We start from the raw sequence: 19,863 nt of genomic DNA, 5'->3' as shown, positions 1-19,863 counted from the left end.
GAGGGAGTTTCTCTCCCCCCCGCCCCCCTCCCAACTCCTTTAAAAATGGCCGTTGGCGGCGACGCGGGGCTTCTCGTCCAGGGGGTTCGCAGCTAAAATACCCAGAAATTATTTTTTTCCTCGCGGCTTAAAGCAGCCAATCAGCGCGCCCGGCGCCCGGTTGCCTGGTGTCGTTAGCAAGCGGGAAGTATGGCGGCGGCAAGGAGCGAGGCGGCTGCGTCGGCTCTGGGAGCCAGGGAAGGTATCGGGGGCACTGGGGACCGGCCGGGTGGGTTACAGGGATCCTGGGGACTCTTGGTAGCCGGGCTCAGCGGTTTACTTAGTGTCTTTTCTCCTACCCTTTTAGTAGGTTGGTCGCGCGTTGCATTATGGGATTTGTAGTTTTTTCCTTGGCACAGCATGGGTGTTAGCTCAGGGAGTGGACTACAAATTCCAGAGGGCTTTGCGCTCCCCCCCACAACAGTGCTGGTGCATGGAGCGCAGAGGGATCAACTAAAGGGGGGGCTGTGGTCGCTCGCGGAGCCCATTAATGGGGATGCAACTGGGGGAGGGGAGGTTAGGCGAGTCCGTCCCTTCCCCATTCAGGTCATGTCAGAAAGTGGGGGGGGGAGTTACCTGTCCTTTTCTCCCTTCCCCCACAAAACAGTGAGCTGAGAGAGACCATGAGACAATAGCACTGGTTGCCATCCACCTTCCCGTTGCCGGAGTGGTGCTGAAATCACCCCACGAGATGTGGCTGGGTTTCGGGTGTGGGGGAGGCTCTGTTGCAAGTAAGCAGCTGACATCCAGTCCCACAGGTGTATGTAAATAACAACAAACAGTTCCTAAAATATCCTGTTCACTGTTCGGGGGGCTTTCCTTCATGAGTGAGAGAGCTAAAACAGAAGTTGTTTTATCTGTTTAAAAATGTAGGCCTTATTGCAAAGATAACCTTATAAATAAGAAATATACCATGTTTCCCTGAATTTCCAGACAGCTTTTATGTTTCTATTGCTATTATAGCTTTTGTAGGTAGCATTGCCACTGCTGCTATTCAGAATTCTGTGGACAAGTGTGAACTTGACAAAAGTAATGTGCGGTTAACTCTGATTCTGTTTGGGAAAGCGACCAGCAGACATAACTGTTAATTTTGTATTTAGCCTATCAGTTCAGTGCTTGAAGACTGTTCTTCACCAACAGTCTCTTTTTAGCCATAGCATGCTTCCAGCAGGAGTATAAGAATGTAGTCATATAGAACCTATATTGATTGTCAGAACTGATTGTTTCCTACTACCACAGAGTTTGACACTGGAGGGTCGTGGTCTGCTACTGAGCTGATGGGGGGAGGGGAACCAGCAGTGGGTAGGAATGGGAGAGTGGTTTACATGTGCTGTAAATAGGATACAGTCAGTACCTCCTCCTAAGCTGGGCTAATATCTGAAAGAGATAATTGGAAGCTGTAGATCCTGAAGCTTTAGTGGTCTAAGTTTCACTTATTTTGGAGACTGCCCCTCCTTCTCAGCTCTGTTACGACAAGTGCTTTCATCTGGAATGTTTTAACTCTGTCCCCAGAGTTAAGTGGTGGGTCTCAACTTTTTAGAATTTTGTCTTGCCCAAAATATACCTGGACTCAAGCACTGCATACTTTTACTGTGTACTGTTTGCTCAGGCTTTCCACTAGAGGCAGTGCTGGAATCTGGAACAGTTAGCCCATCAGTTAGCATTTCCCAATTTCTGGACCTTATGGGAAAGTTAGTTTGATGCTGTGTAGAGTTGTAATATGCATTACAGCTGGCCAGAGAACAACTATTCTGTTTTGTGACAACTTTTAAGGTTTTGAAATGTTTTGTTTCACATTGGAATGAAAACAAAACCTTTTGGACATTTTTTGTGAAACAGAATTGTGTCAAGTTTCCACCCAGAAAGTCCACTCGAAGATCAGAAATCTTCCCATCAGAAACTTTGTTGAAATCTGTGTCTCCTCAAAACATTAAAGCTTTGATGAAACAGCATTTTTCAAAAACAACAATAAAAAAAATTTTGTCAAAAAAATTCCAACCAGTCTAGTATACATGCTCCCAGTTTAGCGGGTGGGGAGTGGGGAAAACCTTTCCAGCAACACAAGGGAAGATTTCTCTGTGTTGGGACTTAAGCCACTTAAAAGAAAAAACTCCTTCCCCTTAAGTTGGTGTAAATAGACAACCTTCCAGATAAAAAGACAATGCAGTCATTTTCCTGAATGTGCAGACTGCCCCAGCACTTCTGCTGCTCGTAGCTTTCCCAAGAAGCCACAGAATGAAATTAATAAGACTCTGCTCTGTTTTGTTGTTGCTATTCAGAGTAGTGTCATGAATCTCCTCGACTTCCTATTAATGGGATTGCTCGCTGGGAAAGAATTACAAGTCTTTGTTAGCTCCTATTTCCACTAAATATAGTGATCCCTTTTTTGCAGTTTTCAGAGTAGCAGCCGTGTTAGTCTGTACTCGCAAAAAGAAAAGGAGTACTTGTGGCACCTTCTCTTATGACTACTACAACAAAGGTGATCGGATTTTTTGAAAGGCAAGGGTTATATTAAATTTTTCATTATCAGAATCATGGTAAAAGATGGTGAGTAGATTTGGTGACTGGGATGGAAAATTTTCACAGCATTTTTTCAAGGCTGAAGCATTATAATATTGTTTGTAGAGCCATTATAGCTACCTGTCAGTCTGAGATACTTATATGGCACCTATTACTTTATTATCACAGTCTTGAATGTTTTACATACCCCTACATATCTGTGAGGTAGAGAATTATTGCTGCTTTAGAAGGGGAACTGAGACACACAGAACCTAAGTGACTTGCCAAAGATCACACAGGAAAGTCTGTGGTGGAATATGGACTCCCAAGTCTCAAGGTAGTGTCCTAATCGCTGGGTCACCCTTCTTCTCATTTATTCAGTCTGAAATATTCATTTGACAAAGTCTCAGAGATGCAAATGATAGAATTCAGTTATTTCTCTCTAGTCATGAATACAAGTCTGTTTATATTGCTTGCGAATTGGCCGCACACGTGCTCATAATTTACTTCTTTTTCCCCACCTTTCTCCAAGGTTCGGTAGTTAATTGGTCAGGTCAGGGGTTGCAAAAGTTGGATCCAACATTACCCTGTGATGCTGACGTTCATACTCTAATTCTGGATAAAAACCAAATAATTAAACTGGAACACCTGGAGAAATGCAGGAACTTAATGCAGGTCAGTATTACATGGTTCGAGTTGGCCATGAAATAACTTAACCACACTGTGCTTGTTAAAATAATTCTGTCACAAGAATGAATGAATTGAGCTCAAAAAATTCCTTTTTCATAGTAAACTAACTACGCAACTTCCTATATTTCTGAATGGACGAGGTGATAGCTAAAAATTAGAGACTTTTTTTCAGTCCAGTACAGGTCTGCAGCTGATAGTAGCACAAATTGTCTCCCTGGTTACCTATATAATTCAGAGAGAAATTATTTCATTGTCTTAAAAAAATGCTGGTGCCTGGTACTCGGATATTGAGTGAACTCAGTTCCTAGTGAAGTCAAAAGTAATCTTAATGCTTAATGCTTGACTCAACCATAATAATGTTCTTTTAACATAAATTTTCCATGTGTAATAAATATGTATGTATATAGTACTTTCCATCCTTGGATTTCAGAGCAGTTTACAAAGAGAGTGCATCATTATCCTTATTTTACATGTGGTGTAGCTGAGGTGCTAGGAGGTTTAGTGACTCAAAAGGTCACACACACTGGCACAGCTAGATGTAGATGCCTATCTCATGACTGTTAGTGCTATGCCCTGTCACCAGACCATGCAGTCCTCCTTTCATTTGCACTCTCTTAAACAGGACTCTTTTCAGTTTAACCTATAGTTCATCTTTGTTCCGTTTTGTCAAAAAACTTTTTATTGGTGCTTAAAAAGAAAAATACTAAGTTTATTTTCATGCCTTTATAACTACTGCTATCACAAATTCCAATATCACTTTTAGGGCAATCCGTCTAAAAGCCAGACCTTTGCAACATAAAATGTAAGACCATAGTTATAAGTGAGTCTTGTGCTAACGTATGTAAACTTCCAAGTTACACAATATACAACTGCTAAAATGAATTGACTGGTAAATTGAAATATGGTATAAAAATTTATTAACACAAGTAGAGGTGAAGAAAAAATAAATGTAAAACAGGATAAAATACAAGAAGCAAAAGTGCTAACTGTAAAATTAAATGGTTTTACATTCTGACATTAATGCCCTGAGCCACTTAGGCCTTGATTCTGCAAATACTAATGTCCATGCTTAACTTTAGTCCCAGGAGTAGTCTGTTGAAATGAATAGGGCTATTCACAGTAGTAAAGTTAAACACATGCATACGTGTTTGTAAGATCAGGGCACTGGTCTCCACAGGACATCTCTAACAAGTCCAAGTCCATCATTAACTATCATTCAACGTACTTCCAGCCAGACATGAATAACAGTCTTTTTGAGTTCCCTTATTAGCTTCCAGAGGAGAATCTAAACTAATACATGAAAGGAGTCTTTCAAGCCCAGTGCTCACAATATTGGCTTAGGAGAATGTTGTTTTAATTTGTGCTTTGACTGTTCATGTAGGAATTCATCATTCCTAAAGCCCATACATTACATTTGGGATGGACTAGGATTTAGATTTATTATACCTGCTTGGAGCTACAAATGCACTGGGAGTTCACACAAGTAAATTTCAATTCCGGCTAAAATTACAGTAGAAAAACAGAGTAGTTAATCCTTTTCACAGCTGAACCACAGGTTCTATTGTATCAGAGTAACTATAACGAAGAAATTATCGGTTTTACTACTTGGTGTTGACGTATCAAAAATATGTACGAGGTCAGTTTTTCATGACGCTTTCATATTAAAGCATATATTGGTATCCGTGCATGGTAGCTTCACCATGGTTAAAGGGCGGGCAGTAAGTGTGTTTTCAATATGGATTCAAGTTTTCTGAGAGTTCTTCTTGACTGTAGAATTAACATTTGCCTGGGTCTTAATCCTTGCTGACAAATTCTTAGAGTAGAAAGTGGCCATTATACGTGGTCTGTATTTAAAACATAATTAAAAATTACTCTTTTTCTGGGGATAAAAACTATTTTTTAACAGTTGTGTAAAATATTTTATTTTTTTATTCTCCACTATGGTGAGGATAAGCAAGTAGATTTTGATCCTGGAATAGTACATTTTCATGGTGAGTTTGCAAAGCTGATTTAAAATACTGATTACCAGTTACTAAATTCATTCTAGGTTTCAGTTTCTTTGGTTTCAGCAGGTAAAAGCCCAGGTGAATTTGTCCCAGTTTGTTGTATGAGATTTTAAGAGTTTGATGAAGAAAGAGTCTGTATAGTTCTGCAATTCGTCTTGTCCACCTTATCCTTCTGTGTGAAAATGGAAAATCTAGATTCATAGTATTTTTGCTGGATTGGATATTTAGCTGTTAAATCAGAGCAAGATCTCTGATAGGCTGTGTTGTTCATACGCTTTGATAGTAAATATAAAACATTTCTTATATTCAATCTACAGCTGTCTGTAGCCAACAATCGACTTGTAAGGATGATGGGTGTGGCAAAACTGACGCAGCTCCGGGTATTAAACTTGCCTCACAACAGTATTGGTTATGTGGAAGGGCTGAAGGATCTGGTGCACTTGGAGTGGCTAAACCTGGCAGGAAATAACCTTAAGGTGAAATATTTATTCTTTGTACGTTTTCTGAAATCTGTATTTCTGACGGTAGTGGGTAAATTGGAAAATACTGAAAAAACATCCCGGCGTAGCCTGATTCTGTTCCATTTTTGTGCCCACTAAATTCCCATTCACTTTAATGGGATCATTTGTGTCTCTCCAGTCTCTGAAGGGGAGAAAGGTAGTATTTGTGTAAGGGATCTCCTAGGAAAACTGACCTAAATAACTGAATCCCAAAATATAAAGGGATTTGGGTAATCTTTTGACATGCAGGTCAGATACTAAACTTAATAATCTCATTTTTAATATAGTTATATTAATAATGTAGTTTTGAAATGGTACAGTTTGTCCAGTCTAATTGGCTTCAGAAAAGATTGCAGAATGTTGATATCAACTTTTATTTAATAGAAAAAGAAAGTCTTAGAGTAACTAATATGATTATTTCTCTTGTTGTAGACCATAGATCAGATCAATAGCTGCACATCTCTTCAACATCTTGATTTGTCAGACAACAATATACCTCAAATAGGAGATCTCTCCAAGCTTTTGTCTCTAAAGGTAAATGCTTCCTTACCTTTCTGTCTTTGGACTATTCTTTGCAAAAAACAGTTGTGACAGTAACTCTAAGCAGATAGCATTTTTCATTATCCATTCACTTTTAAAAGCATTTTAATTAATCACCATAATTGCTGTACTACAGAGGTATGTAAAAATTTATTATCCCCATTTTAAAGATGAAGAGATTGAGGCAGAGCATTTGTGATTCACTTGTGATCAATCTTTAATTTTTGTCCCAGGCCACATAGTGAATTGGTATGAGAGTAGTGGTGAGAACTTAAGTTCCTGGCTCCCAGTTTTCTTCTCAGGCTATGTCTACACTACTGCAGTAACTCCTAGAATATCAGGGTTGAAAGGGACCTCAGGAGATCATCAAGTCCAACCTCCTGCTCAAAGCAGGACCAATCCCCAATTTTTGTCCCAGATCCCTTAATGGCCCCCTCAAGGATTGAACTCACAACCCTGGGTTTAGCAGGTCAATGCTCAAATCCCTCCTCCCCCAACGTAGCTGGCGTCGACGTACCTTAGGTCGAGTTACTGTGGGGTCGACGGAAGAAAATCTCCCGTCGACTTACCTTACTTTTCTTGTCATGGGTAGAGTACCGGGATCGACTGGAGAGCGATCTGCAGTCAATTTGGTGGGTCTTTACTAGACTCGCTAAACCGATCGCTGGTGGATTGATCTCAGAGCGTCAATCCCCGCGGTAGTATAGACCTGCCCTCAGAATAAACTACTCCTCATCCTCTTAAGTATGGGATCGGAACAAAGCAAGTTCTGCTACCTCTTTTGCACTGAACTATCTGCATAGGAGAAAGATACGTTTCCAAATGTACTTTTAAAAATATCGGTAGTTAGAAACTTTAAAACCGTACATTTTATAAAGGGAAATTTTGCTTTTAAATGTGAGGTTTTTTCAAGGTATTGCTATTTTCCTGACTATAACAACCAATAATCTCTTTGCAAACACTGGCAAATCTTTACATTGTCATTTCACTGTGTGTGTGTTCTGCAGCTATCGCTGTTCACAACGTTCATGTTTTGACAAAAAAAAGCATACATTTCATTACAATATTTTTTGTTTCATAGACTCTGCTGCTGCATGGAAATATTATAACCTCACTTCGTATGGCACCTGTTTGCCTACCTCAAAGTCTGATTATTCTCTCTTTAGCAGAAAATGAAATCAGAGACTTGAACGAGGTAAGAATGTGGAATATTTATCCTCAAATTTTTACTTACAATAAAAAAGGATAGTTCTTTTGAGAGCAAAGTATCAAGAATGTATGTAAAATTGGCTTTGCTTTCTCCAAATATGCTAGACTACTGGAGTTTATTTGTACTCATTTGTTTCTGTAGTAAAGATTCATGCAGTGAACTACTGCACGAACCAGCTGATCCTCTGGTTTGGATGTTTTCCTTAAAACCAAAAAGAAATGTGGGATGGAAGTTTTAACTTTCAGCTGTCATTTTTCCCCTTCCTTGTTTAATTGCTCAAAGATCCCAAAAGTCCAGTCCAAGGGCGAGATGTTGCCTACAAATTGATAAAATAACTTCTCCTGGCTTTTCTTCCTGTATCTACAGAGTGAGAACAAATCTGACCAGCTGCTGGCTTTCACAGCTGAGAAATCCAACAAACAATTTCTGTTCTCAAAAGGATAGGTCTGAAGTGCACAGCCTGGACCCAAACTTTTCCTAAATTTTGTATTCATAGTTTTGGTTTGGGCCCATCTCTGTTCTGTTCTTTTACCATGAAGCAGATGGCAAATAGTCTGGCTATAGTTGTTTGTTGTTTTGTTTTATTTTAAAAATTATATAAATAAGTAGTTGCTCCTGCTAAATTGTCAGCATAGCCTTCGTGTTGGAGGGACCCCTTAATTTGGTCGGATTTACGTTCCTCCGTCCTTTTCCTTAGGATCACATGGTCACAGTCCATCTTTTCTACTGATTGGCCTGACCATCGTAAAACATTCTTCTCTCCTGTGCTGATGCAGAATAACACAAATATTTAATCATACTATACCTATCCGGGCACTGAAAGGAGGTGATTCTTTCCAAAGGCCATGGGGGTTGCTGTGTTACAGGAAAGTGGATGGTTACATGACAGTGGTGTTCACAGTATTGTTAGTATTTCTTTCTTTTTTTGAAGTAGTGTATGTGTTGCAAGTAAAAGTTACCGCATCTATAATGCTGGTACTCTGCCCAAGATGTCTAACCAATGGAAATGCATTACGTTTTATAAACATGGAGTAGTTCTCTTCTTTCAACAAAGACATCATTTGTTACAGATTTCTTTCTTGGCTTCCTTTCCTGAGTTGGAGCAGTTGTCAATTATGAACAACCCTTGTGTGATGGCCACACCTTCTATTCCTGGATTTGACTATCGGCCATATATTGTCAGCTGGTGTCTGAATCTTAAAGTTCTGGATGGATATGTGATTTCTCAGAAAGAGAGGTGAAATAATTTTTTTAATTGCTCTTTTTAAATTGGTTCATATGTCTGGATAAAATGAAGTAGTATATTATTTTTTGTGTGAGTGGAAATGTATCTCCGGATCAACTGTACTTATCCATTCTGTCTTTGTTTGCTACTATATGTTTCGAGTTTAGAGGAAAAAATACTCAGTCTCTGCTTTGTCATGATTCATTTAATTGTGAATAGATATTCTGGACATGGTATGTATCTGTCGGTATATTACTGCTCCCTGACTGGATGAGCATAACTCTTATAAGGTTTACAGTGTGAATACTCACAATTTAAAATTCACTGTGTACTTTCTGTGAATATTCTGCAGTATATGCTTATAAAGTTTTTCAGTGAACATTCCTGCTAATAAACTCATTCATCCATATGTTTATAGACTACAAAAAGGGCCATAAACACAGGTGAAGTGAATAAATTTAAAAAATTGAACAGAGAATGGATAGATGAAGAGCATTGCCAGCCCGCAGACTAGAATATCAGTTGCAGAATAGATCTTCTACTTCACAGCCTTTTTTTTTTTTTGGTGAGGGATTCTTATCCATCAGCTCCTCTGAAGATCCCAGTTTCTTTGGCCTTTGTGCAGGAGAACATGCTTTGCATTTATATGGCAAAGGCATACAGTAAAAGAAAAGTTACAAAGAGAGCTTAGCAATAAGAAAATGACTTGTATACAACTATGATTTTATGCCAAGACAATGACTGTGCGTTTTCTCCCCCCAGTTTGAAAGCAGAATGGCTTTACAGTCAAGGTAAAGGACGATCATATCGACCTGGCCAGCATGTTCAGTTAGTCCAGTATCTGGCCACTGTTTGTCCTCTTACCGCTACATTTGGTCTCCAGACTGAAGAGGATGCCAAACTGGAAAAAATACTGAGTAAGCAGAGGTAAGGACATTTTAGTTTGAACTATTGATGGCACTTAGAAAGTACTGTTCTATTCAACTGAGGGGTTTTAAGGATAATCTAATTAATTTTGACAGTTTAGGACCAGGTCTTGCGAGCCCTAACTGTTGTAAGGTGGCTTGTATGTGTAAGGATTTGTACAGTCAGCCCCTTGTTTTAGAATGGTTTAACCAATTTTTTTTCCACAGAATAGCTGGTAGTTCCCTTCTGCACCATTAGAGAGAGATTTTAAAATTACTTGGATTTTGTTTCTGTTTAGGCTCCACCAGAAGCAGTTGATGTACCAAAGCCAAAATGAAGGGCTGCCTACATCCTCTATTCCCAGCAAAGCGGTGCCTGCTATGTATGAACACAACAGTCCAACCCAAAGGCCCCAGATAATTCCTGAAAGTGGTAAGATCCAAATCTGCTACTGTGAGCTACTGTTCACTGTGGAAATGAACAAAATAGCTGTTTGCACACAAATAACTTTGTGAAGGGAAAATTGGCAATGTAGTCCTACTCTGGAACAGATCCTTCAGATCTTTATTGTATTTGTTTGGATTGTTTTTAACTTAAGTAATACAGGTATTGATATACTTTGTTGTCTAGTACCACTTTCATCACTTATTCAGATTTTGAAAACAGTCACTAATGAGATTAATAAGTAACTAATAATAATACCTTCTATTAGCTCATTACTTCCGTTATGTACCTACTACTTTTTGACTGTTCTGTCTAGTTAGACATTTCTTCTTCGGAGGGACAATTTCTTACTGTTTTTGTATAGTATACAGCACCCTGGCATATAATGGGGTTCCCAAATGCTACTGCAATATCTATGTTAAATAATCATATGATTGCCATTGTTAGCACTTCAGATACTATTATTATTCAGTAAGTACTTGGGTTGATTTAAATAAATAAATACCTATTGATTTAAATAAACAAATTATATATTTAAATACTGTGTAGTCTAAATTTGGCTTTCTGATCATCTAGAACCTGTTATCCAAAGGAATTCTTGGGTTGGGCCAGGCTCCAGTGATGACCATTCCTATGCAGTTAAGAATGTCTTTCCGGCTTCAGTGCAAGCTGAAAGAAGCTGTCACAATGAGCTGTACCTGGAGGACATACAGACTGATGAGGACAAACTGAACTGCAGCCTTCTGTCCTCAGAGTCTACTTTTATGCCAGTAGCTTCAGGACTGTCTCCAGTATCTCCCACTACAGAATTAAGGCTACATGGAATCAATTTGAACCTAGAAGAAGATGATAATACAGTGATTGTATTTGTGAAGGAGGTCAATAAAGATGAGGATGATAAGCAGGAAAAGACTTCTTGGGTTACAAATGAGTGTTCCATCAAAACAGCAGAAATTGTGGAAACTCAAGAGGAAGATAATGAGGATGGAATATTGCCTTCCCCTAGTCCAGCAACAGTCACTGCTAACCCAACTGCGAGTATTAATGACTGTTTCGCATCATCTGTTGACCAAGTTCTGTGCAGCCACTTCAAGCCCCCATTAACTGATGATGAACCATTAATTAAAAATCTTTATACTGAGCAAACTATAGAGAGAAATTCTACTGATGCATCAGCTGCTGTTGACCAAGATGCTGAACTTCAAAGAATGAACAAAGCAGCCACCAAGCTTCAAGCCTGTTGGAGGGGATTCCACACAAGAAACTACCATCCCAGAGCCAAGGAAGTGCGTTACGAAATTCGGCTAAGCAGAATGCAAGAGCATATTGTTTTCTTAACTGATGAAGTAAGAAAGTAAGTCAGAAGTCTTATTTTATGTTCTTATTCTCAAAACTGAATTAATGTAATTAGAACAGAAAAAATAACTTGTTCTAATGCATTTCAGAATGAGTATAAACTTATCTTGGCTTATGGAACTATTTCTATGGCTGTGACTCTATGCACAGTAGCTCTTTTGTATGCTAACACAGAACTACTACGATCACAGCAGGAGTCAGCTTTCTCTTCCATCTCCCTTATCAGCATGTATGTAACTCCCCTCTCTTCACTCTATAGCTCTATCTACACGCGTTTGGTTAAAGGGAAATTTTCTCTCTTCTTCATCCTCCCACACTCAGGACAATAGACTCTAATATTAAGGCAAAATAAGGGAGCATAAAGCAACTATACTTTAACATTCTCTTAAAGTTCAGCAAGAGTATGAGTGGTTCTGAATGTGAAAGATGGTCGTCCAGAATCCATGCTGAGATCACAGTAAATCAGTGTTTGGGGTATTCGTTTTTAATATGAGGTTCTTCTCTGAAAAGTGGCTATGTAACAAGGCATCATAGGAGTCCAACGTTTGTATGATTTCATCTCAAAGTTGCTCAGTTTACAAGATTATTTTGTCAGCCCTGCAGACTCAACCTGGGATCTGAGTGAAGATCTAGGATCATTCTATCTCATTACAAGTAATAAAGATTCTGTGAGTCAAATTAGGCCCTCAGTGACACCTGTGAAATCCCATTGCTTTCAGATGATGCCTATGGTTATATAGGTGCAATCCATTAACCTATGGTTGGGTTTGAAGAGGTTCATGCAAAACCTTTATTACTGATGTTGATGCATGAAAAGGGAAATATCTCAACTTGGCTCTTGGAGCTCAGTTTGAGTTATGGAGCTAGAAGTTAGAAAAGCATTGGATAAAGTGAGCAAACTTTATACAAAACCAGTGAGACACAATAAAATACGACCTCATAATGCCACTTTCAGTGGTACTTTACAGAAGAGAAACACTTCACAGTCGTTTGTTTGTAATTACCCATGTCTTAAAGCTGATGGGAAGCAAAATTGACCTGGCCTGGCCTGGTGGATCCCTTACTAGAAAGTTGTCTGCTAATGGCTGTATTGTTTGTCACTAGCAGTTTGAAAAATGTGTGTAGAAACCCACAGTGGGTTTCACTTTTTTCCATGACTGACCAAAATGATGGATGTGTCTGTGTAAAGAAGAGGAGGACTTGTGGTACCTTAGAGACTAACAAATTTATTTGCTCAAATAAATTTGTTAGTCTCTAAGGTGCCACAAGTCCTCCTTTTCTTTTTGCGGATACAGACTAACACGGCTGCTACTCTGAAAGCTGTGAAAAGAGTTTCACAGAGGGAAGTGAGAGCTCTCTGATAGGGAGTTCTATAGAAACAGTTAAACAGTATGAGGACCCTGTGTCCTTCAGATACAAAGGATGTTCAGTAGACCATGGAGAATGGAGTACAAAAAGCTTTAATGGTGAGCAGGATAGTAGTTTTCTCCAACAGTATTTGAAGTCTGTTCAGCAGCTAAAAGATGCTGATAAGTCAAGTTGCAATATTTAAATGTTTGCCCTGTAGTATCTTTCAAGAATAGCCTCATATAAAATTATACATTTATACAAATGTACTGGTATTTTCAACCAAAAAAACCCCACTGCTTTATTTCAGTATTTAAAGTGAAATATCTTGGGTGTGTGTGTAGATTAAGAAAAGAAAGAGAAGAAGAGAGGATTCAAAAACTTGTACAAGAGGAGGCTGTCAGATACCTTTGGAACCAGGTAAGCCTCTTTCTTTCTCTCTCCCTCTTTTTCCTATTTAAAGATTAACTAAAAAGCATGCTTCTAAATACATATTCTTTTTAAGTATGAAAAGTATAGCTCATCCTTGCAAAACTGACCTTGCATGCTAGATGCATTACTAGAAGGTTATCTGCTAATTGGCTATATTGCCTGCCATTAGAACTCTAGAAAAAGTACGCAGAACTGTCTGCAACATTAGAAACTTAACTATGTTCTAATAACTAAAAATCAGTTTAGAATAGAAGTAAGGAGAAAATACAGAAGAAGGTAAATGAGTCAACTGGGCGAAAACGGGAAGCAAAACTGACTTGGCATGGTGGATCCCTTCCTAGAAAGTTCTGTTAATAGCTATATTGTCTGCCACTAGCAGTTTGAAAATGTGTGTAGAAATCCACATTGGGCTTAGTGAAAGAATAACTGGCTATTGCCAGATTATTCTCTGAGTGACTTAAGACTATGAAGCCATACTAATTGTTCTTTAACTAAATTCTAACTCTGAAAGGTTGATGCTACATCTTATAGGTGGACCTCTTTCAAAGAGTTGGGTACTTCTGTAGTTGTAGTACCAGGACAGTGAAACCTTTATATTCTTTTAAACATGTCTTGTCCTTTCTTAAAATCTTCCTCAATGGTTTTGCTTCTTTTCCCTTTCATCCCGTCCCCTCCCCTCTTCTGTTCAACAGTGGGAAGTTCATCTTTCCCTTCTTTGAGGCAAAGTGCACTTACTTTTTATTTAGTCCTTATATCTTACATTGAATATTAGATTGACTGCCAATTTACAAAACATTCCTAAGAAGCAAAGTAAGTTATTCCATCATGAAATCTTTTTTTCCCTATGGTTTACAGGTTAGATCCCTTCAGCAGTGGCAACTTTCAGTGAACCAAAACCTTAGCACTTGGCAGCTTGGTGCTTCTGCATCAAGTACTTTGTGTCCATCCAAACTATCTGTCCAGTCATCTGGGCTCAATCAAGAAAACTCTCCTGTTGGTAGTTCTACCTGGTTGGTTTCAGCTACTGAAGCTCTTCATGAGAAAACTTTACCTGAGTTCCCAGATTCTGGCTTTCACTCCTCTATAACTGATCAAACTCATGTTAATGACTCTCATGGCTCTGAAAAGGGTTCCACAGAAGGAAATGAGAGCTCTCTGATTGGGAATTCTATAGAAACAGGCAAACCGTGTGGAGATCCTGTCTCAGAATGTATTTCAGATACAGAGGGTGTCCAGGCAGACCATGAGGAATGGAGTCAAGAGAGCTCAAATAGTGAGCAGGACAGTAGTCTTCTCCAACAATACTTGAAGTCAGTTCAGCAGCTTGAAGAGGCTGATGACAGGACAAATTGCAGTGATGGGACAGAAAGGAGTAGGCCACAGACAGCTGCATCAGCAGAAAAACAGGATTCTTTGTCAGACTCTGTTTCTGTAAATGTCTCTCAAGATGTACCTTCACCTGCACAAAATGAAATTAATCAGACACCAGAAAGTTACAAATTGAATTCAGGAGTAGTGGAAGGGAAGCAAACAGAATGTGATGCTTCATTTCAGGAGCTGCATGTTGGCATAGCTGTGTAGTGGGCTTAGCTCCATGGAAAATTAGGGAATACAGTTAACTTTTTTTTTTGCCATTTATACAGAATTTGTATTCTTTTCATATATTCTATTCTGGATTCCCAAACCCATTTTACCGGAAAGGCTTAACTTTTAATAGCATCTTGAATGTTGATGCTAACTATGCTAAAATGAATATTTATTGAATGTTGATGTTAACTATGCTAAACTGAAATGAGCAAAGTTCTCTGTGGTGGACGTAATGCACTTTATTTCTGAATGACTCTTGTAGCTTAATAACTGGTTTTCATAAAGTATAATTCAAAGGATTATGATTTTTTCCTATTGGCTCAATTCAGCTAAAGTAGATAAGCTTTAGTAAGTTTTTATTTTTCCTAAAAGTCAGAGCTTAAGTTCATGTTCTGTGCAAATAAGGAAACAGCATGAGAAAAGACAGGAATAGAGGAAGAATGAAGACTATCTCTGCATGTATTGGTATAAACTGACAGGAAACAGGACAACAGAAATCACTTAATAGAGCTTCTGTGGACCCGAACTTAGGTATCTGTCAAGATTTTCAAAAATAAGTGCTCTAAAACTTGAATCCCAAGTCACTGACAGGACAAGTTGCAAGTGATGGGGCAGTAGGCCACAGACAGCTGCATCCGCAGAAAAACAAGATTCTTTTAGGTCTTTTTTTTTTTTTTAAGACAATTGAAGCTCCTGGGTGCTCTGAACCTTTGAAAATAGGCCATTTATTTAGAAGCCTAAATATGGACTTAGGAGAGTCAAACTTTAGGGATGCATCTTTAAAACAAGTCTTAACCCTTGTCTCCCGTTCGGCCCAATCGTACTGTCCTTTCTCAGGTAAGACTCATGGTAGGGTCAATGGCAGTATTTCGTGAGTTAGGGCTCCAAAAGGACCTAGTAACATAAGCATATGCAGTGTCCCTCTCTGCCAAAGTGAACCGCAGCCATGTGTGGTAGGAACAAGATGAAAACATAGTTTTGGAGGGAGCCATACTGCTATGGTTAAAATGGAGGCCTGATTACCTAATTAGAAGTATCGAACCTCCACGAAGATGGCCCTGTTATCTGCTGGTATCTCAGGTGTAAATATTAGAAGGAAATTCCATGAGTTGAAACTGTTTCCTGCCCCTTAGTTGGTTTTTTCCCATGTAAAGGAGCATTAAACATTTGACACTAATTGGTTTTAATTAATTGTAAACATGTGTGTCTCAATGTGCTTATTTAGTTTTGCTTCACCTTCCTTTTAAACTCTGGGGAAGCGGTGACAGCAGATAAAGTATAAATGGCAGTTAGGCATAATGAAAACCCCACTTTATCCTGTTATACCTTGTTCAGGGAAATAAAATAATCTTCAGTATGGCACAAAAGTAGCAATAGAAAATTATTGTGCCATGTAATTTGGAAAGGTCATCAGTAAAATAAAAAAAATCAGCAAATGCACTGTGAGGCTGAACCTCCAGATCACTAGTCTTGCATTTTGCAACATGAGAGATCAATGCTCTTTGAATTATGTGTGTGAATTTCTCTGAGGTCAGTGCAACTAATCACATGAACAAAGATAATTTTCACAAGGTCAGCTATTGCTTCTTCAAATATAAAGTGATTTTTCCAAACATGTCACCCTATTAAATTCTGGAGATTATTATTTTTTAAAAGTCTTGATTCCCAGTCCCTATTAGGTCCTAAGGATGGAATTCATCCCTGTGCAGACAGTTGGCAGAAAGCCACTGAACCACTTAAGTCCCCAAAATAGAGCTGAAATGGAACTCAAGTAGTGTATGGGCCTTTTACCAGCCCAGTGCACAGGCGTGAACTTCACCTTGAAAGAATAAAGCTTATCTTTATATATAGTACAACCTTCTTTTTTTCTAAAAGTCATGGGGATGTTATATACCTATTGGGTAATCTGGGAATTCTTGTTGTAATTAAGAAGCTAGGGCCCTTGACTCTGTTCTGAATAATGAGAATATTTAGATAATTGAGGTTGAAATATATTAAATATACATCTTGCCACCTAATGCTAGTTAAAACATATCTGTAGTGTAATTGAGTTGGCATTTAGATGATCTAAGGAGATGTGAGTTCTCTACTTCCATTGAAATCAATGGCTGTTGGGGATCTCTGCCTCTTTCAGAATGGGGCCTCTAGGGGGGTTGGTGATTTTGTATCAATCTGGTGTGGAACTGTCAGGTATCTCTTTAAAGGGACTTGAAGCATTCCATTAAGTGTGAGAGGATTTCTCTGCGGTACACAAAACAGTTGCCAAATGTTGAAAGGAATCACTAAGTTCTCACTCTAGTGACAGAATGAGAGTGTAATAGATCTCATGTTGAAAATTTAATTTCTTTGGATAAGAACAGTATCAATTACTGAAGACTTTAATTTTGCTATTTTATATAAAAGTGCCTCATTTGCTGCCAGGAACTAAGCTGAGAAGAGTCAACATATGTTGTGTAAGTGCCAAAAGGCAATACCTTCATAAAACTAATTTTCCATGGAAGCCATAGAAGTTCATAGTATTCCCTGTAGTCGTAGGACTTGCAAACACAAATGCACGAAGACTTTTATTTTACCTGATATCTATATCAACTGTTACTTGTAACCTGTACATCCAACTCTCTATATAACATCCAAAAATCTTTCATTTTGTGAAGATTTAGCAAAATATATACCAACTTATAATATTCAGCTGTATCTTGTTACTTTTTCAAAAGCTTTGAAGCACAAAATATCTCTTCTGTTGTTCGATATCTTGCATGTGTAGAAAATAAATTGCCTAAATTTAGCATATTTAAATGTCAGAGAAAGATTTGGATTAATAACTTTTGCAGGATTAGAAGTAATTAGTTGTACATAAGCAAAAGTATTGTGTTGAGCAGCATGAAATAAAAGGCTAAATAATACCTTAAATATGGAAAGGAAAAGAGATAATGAAAGATAAAGCTGAAAAATAGCAAACAGCATGATGAAATAGTGAAATCAATGGGAGTTCTGAGTATATAATGAATTTAGAATCTGTTGCTGTAGATACTTGAGTGGTGACTAATCTGTCCTCTACATCTCCCCACCCTTTATGCTGTTTGGTAAACAAAATGAATGAGCACTCTAAGGGAGAGCTTTCCAAAAGCTTGAAGCAGTGGTCTAACACCGCTCTCATTCACTTCAAAGGAAGCAGAGTTAGGCTTACACTGAGTGCTCTTGCAAATCCCACCCTAGAAGCTTATCGTCATTACAGAAATGCTTTTCTCAGAGTGCAGGGAAAACATTAAGATCACAAGTTTGGTTTGATCATTCTAAAACATAAGTATCGCTGGACAAATAGCTGTGGAAGCCCTTGATAAGTTAAATGGTGCAAGTGTAACAACTTTTTTAGATTTATTTCTAGGAGACCCCATAACATGCATGCTACATCTAATAAGAAAATGTACTTATCAGCCAATCTGTGTGTATGTATGCAAATAAGCTCATTTTTCTGAATAACATAAAATGCCATTGAGCTTGCAAGTTGTTCATGATTATATTATTTTAGGTATATTGACTTTTGACCTTTTTGTACACAATGTCTATAGAACTCCAAGCCTTATTGCCACTTGTGGCAGATTGGCCAGTTCCCCAAACAAACTCAAGAAATGGAAGATGTGTTCCTCTGAGTCTACTTTAGTTCATTTTATTTGAGTTGAAAATGTCTAATTTGAAATGGAGATGACTTGAATGAAAATGCAGTATAAAGCCGGTCAGTTCCTCTGCTTTAACTAGTGGAAAGGAGACACTTCTATTTATTTTTTCCTTGAGGATTGTGCTACTCAATTAAGTAAACTTATAGTGAAGCCTTTTCAAAAAAGTATTTTATAGACCATTTTCCTACTATAACTTTCTCTGAAGTTTTTCACACAACATTTTTTGGTCCCATGGTTTGTCTTGGTGGCCAAGACTTATGCTATCTTAAATGTTCACATCACTTCAGCAAAAAGTAAAGGACTTAAGACACTTAACTCTTATAAACTATTTAATAGTATTACAATAAGAGGTGCTTTAACCGTGAATAAGTGCCATACCAAATCTTAACTTACAGAACTAATAAGTGTAAATAGTGATATAGGAGACTACTTTATGCCTTTGTTACATATAAATTCAGTGGGCCAAATTCACCCTTAGTGTAATTTCTCTGAAATTAATTTTAAGTTTGAATCTTTCACAGTAGTATTCTACCTCTAACCTAGTCTTAAAAAAAAACAACAATTAGGCCTTGATTTGTCTTTATACTTCTCACTATTTTCTGTGAAGAATGTTGAGTGGTTAAACTGGTACAATTTGTATATTTTCTATGATTGTTTACATGTATGAATTTATTGGTTCTGATATTTAGTTTGTACCTCAGTTTTGATTTTTAAATAAATTTGTACACTGATTGGATGTTTGAGCTTGGTGTTAAGTTTATACAAATGTCAGTCACGTTTTCTGTAGTGCCTTTAATCTGAAGCTCTAAGTGATTTACAAATATGAAAATCAATAAATCATAGTAGTCAGTAAGGTAGGTATTTTATGCTTGAATGCAGAGAGGTAAAGAGGTTAAGGGCCCACCTTACCACTGATGAAAATTGGAGCAGGACTGGGTCTTAAGTGACTTGCCTAAAGTTATGAATCAAATTGACAGTCATGATTTTTGGGGTCCTGACTCCCAGTCCCCTGCTTCAAACTCTGTTTTTCAGGTTGTCTTCTGATCAGATTAGGAGGGCTTGGAGGTGTTTTGCACAAAACCATGATTTCTGGGCAGAGGATACAACAAATTTGCTCCTCCATTTTTAGATCTTTTGCCTCACATTGTTGGTTGTCCCTGCACAATCTTCTTTCCTCACAAAGGACTAAGGCAATGGATGACATCCTGGGGGGGGAAAAAAGCAGAGCTTAAACAGTTGAAGCAAGTAGCTGTTGAGCTGAATTAATTTAGAAGTGCAGAGAGCTAAAGAGTCAAAGCAACATGAGACTTTGCTTTTTTCAAAGTGAATATAAGGTGTGAAAAGGCAATTGCACAGGGGGAAAGGGCAGTGGGATGGTTAGTGCCCAATCAAAATCCTGGGGCAC

The 19,863-nt window shown here is 38.2% G+C and overlaps 1 protein-coding gene across 2 annotated transcripts; it reads left to right on the top strand.

The window, feature by feature from the left end:
• Window positions 1-111: 111 nt before the first annotated feature.
• On the top strand, window positions 112-19,081 carry CEP97 (centrosomal protein 97). 2 transcript variants are annotated; one of them, XM_084617743.1, is made up of 12 exons: window positions 112-241; window positions 647-770; window positions 3,071-3,213; window positions 5,552-5,710; window positions 6,167-6,268; window positions 7,356-7,469; window positions 8,555-8,721; window positions 9,472-9,636; window positions 9,914-10,047; window positions 10,636-11,413; window positions 13,107-13,182; window positions 14,050-19,081. In XM_084617743.1, exons 2-12 carry the CDS (start codon window positions 731-733, stop codon window positions 14,773-14,775), a joined length of 2,604 nt encoding a protein of 867 aa, XP_084473869.1. In that variant the 5' UTR covers window positions 112-241; window positions 647-730; the 3' UTR covers window positions 14,776-19,081. The 2 variants fall into 2 exon arrangements, with proteins under 2 accessions (XP_084473869.1, XP_084473868.1); XM_084617742.1 differs by lacking the exon at window positions 647-770.
• Window positions 19,082-19,863: the final 782 nt, after the last annotated feature.

The sequence above is a fragment of the Lepidochelys olivacea genome (genome assembly GCF_965140295.1).
Source record: "Lepidochelys olivacea isolate rLepOli2 genome assembly, chromosome: 1".
Lineage (NCBI taxonomy): Eukaryota > Metazoa > Chordata > Testudines > Cheloniidae > Lepidochelys > Lepidochelys olivacea.
Note: the sequence above shows the minus strand (reverse complement) of the source record. Positions and strands in the feature narration are given on the sequence as shown.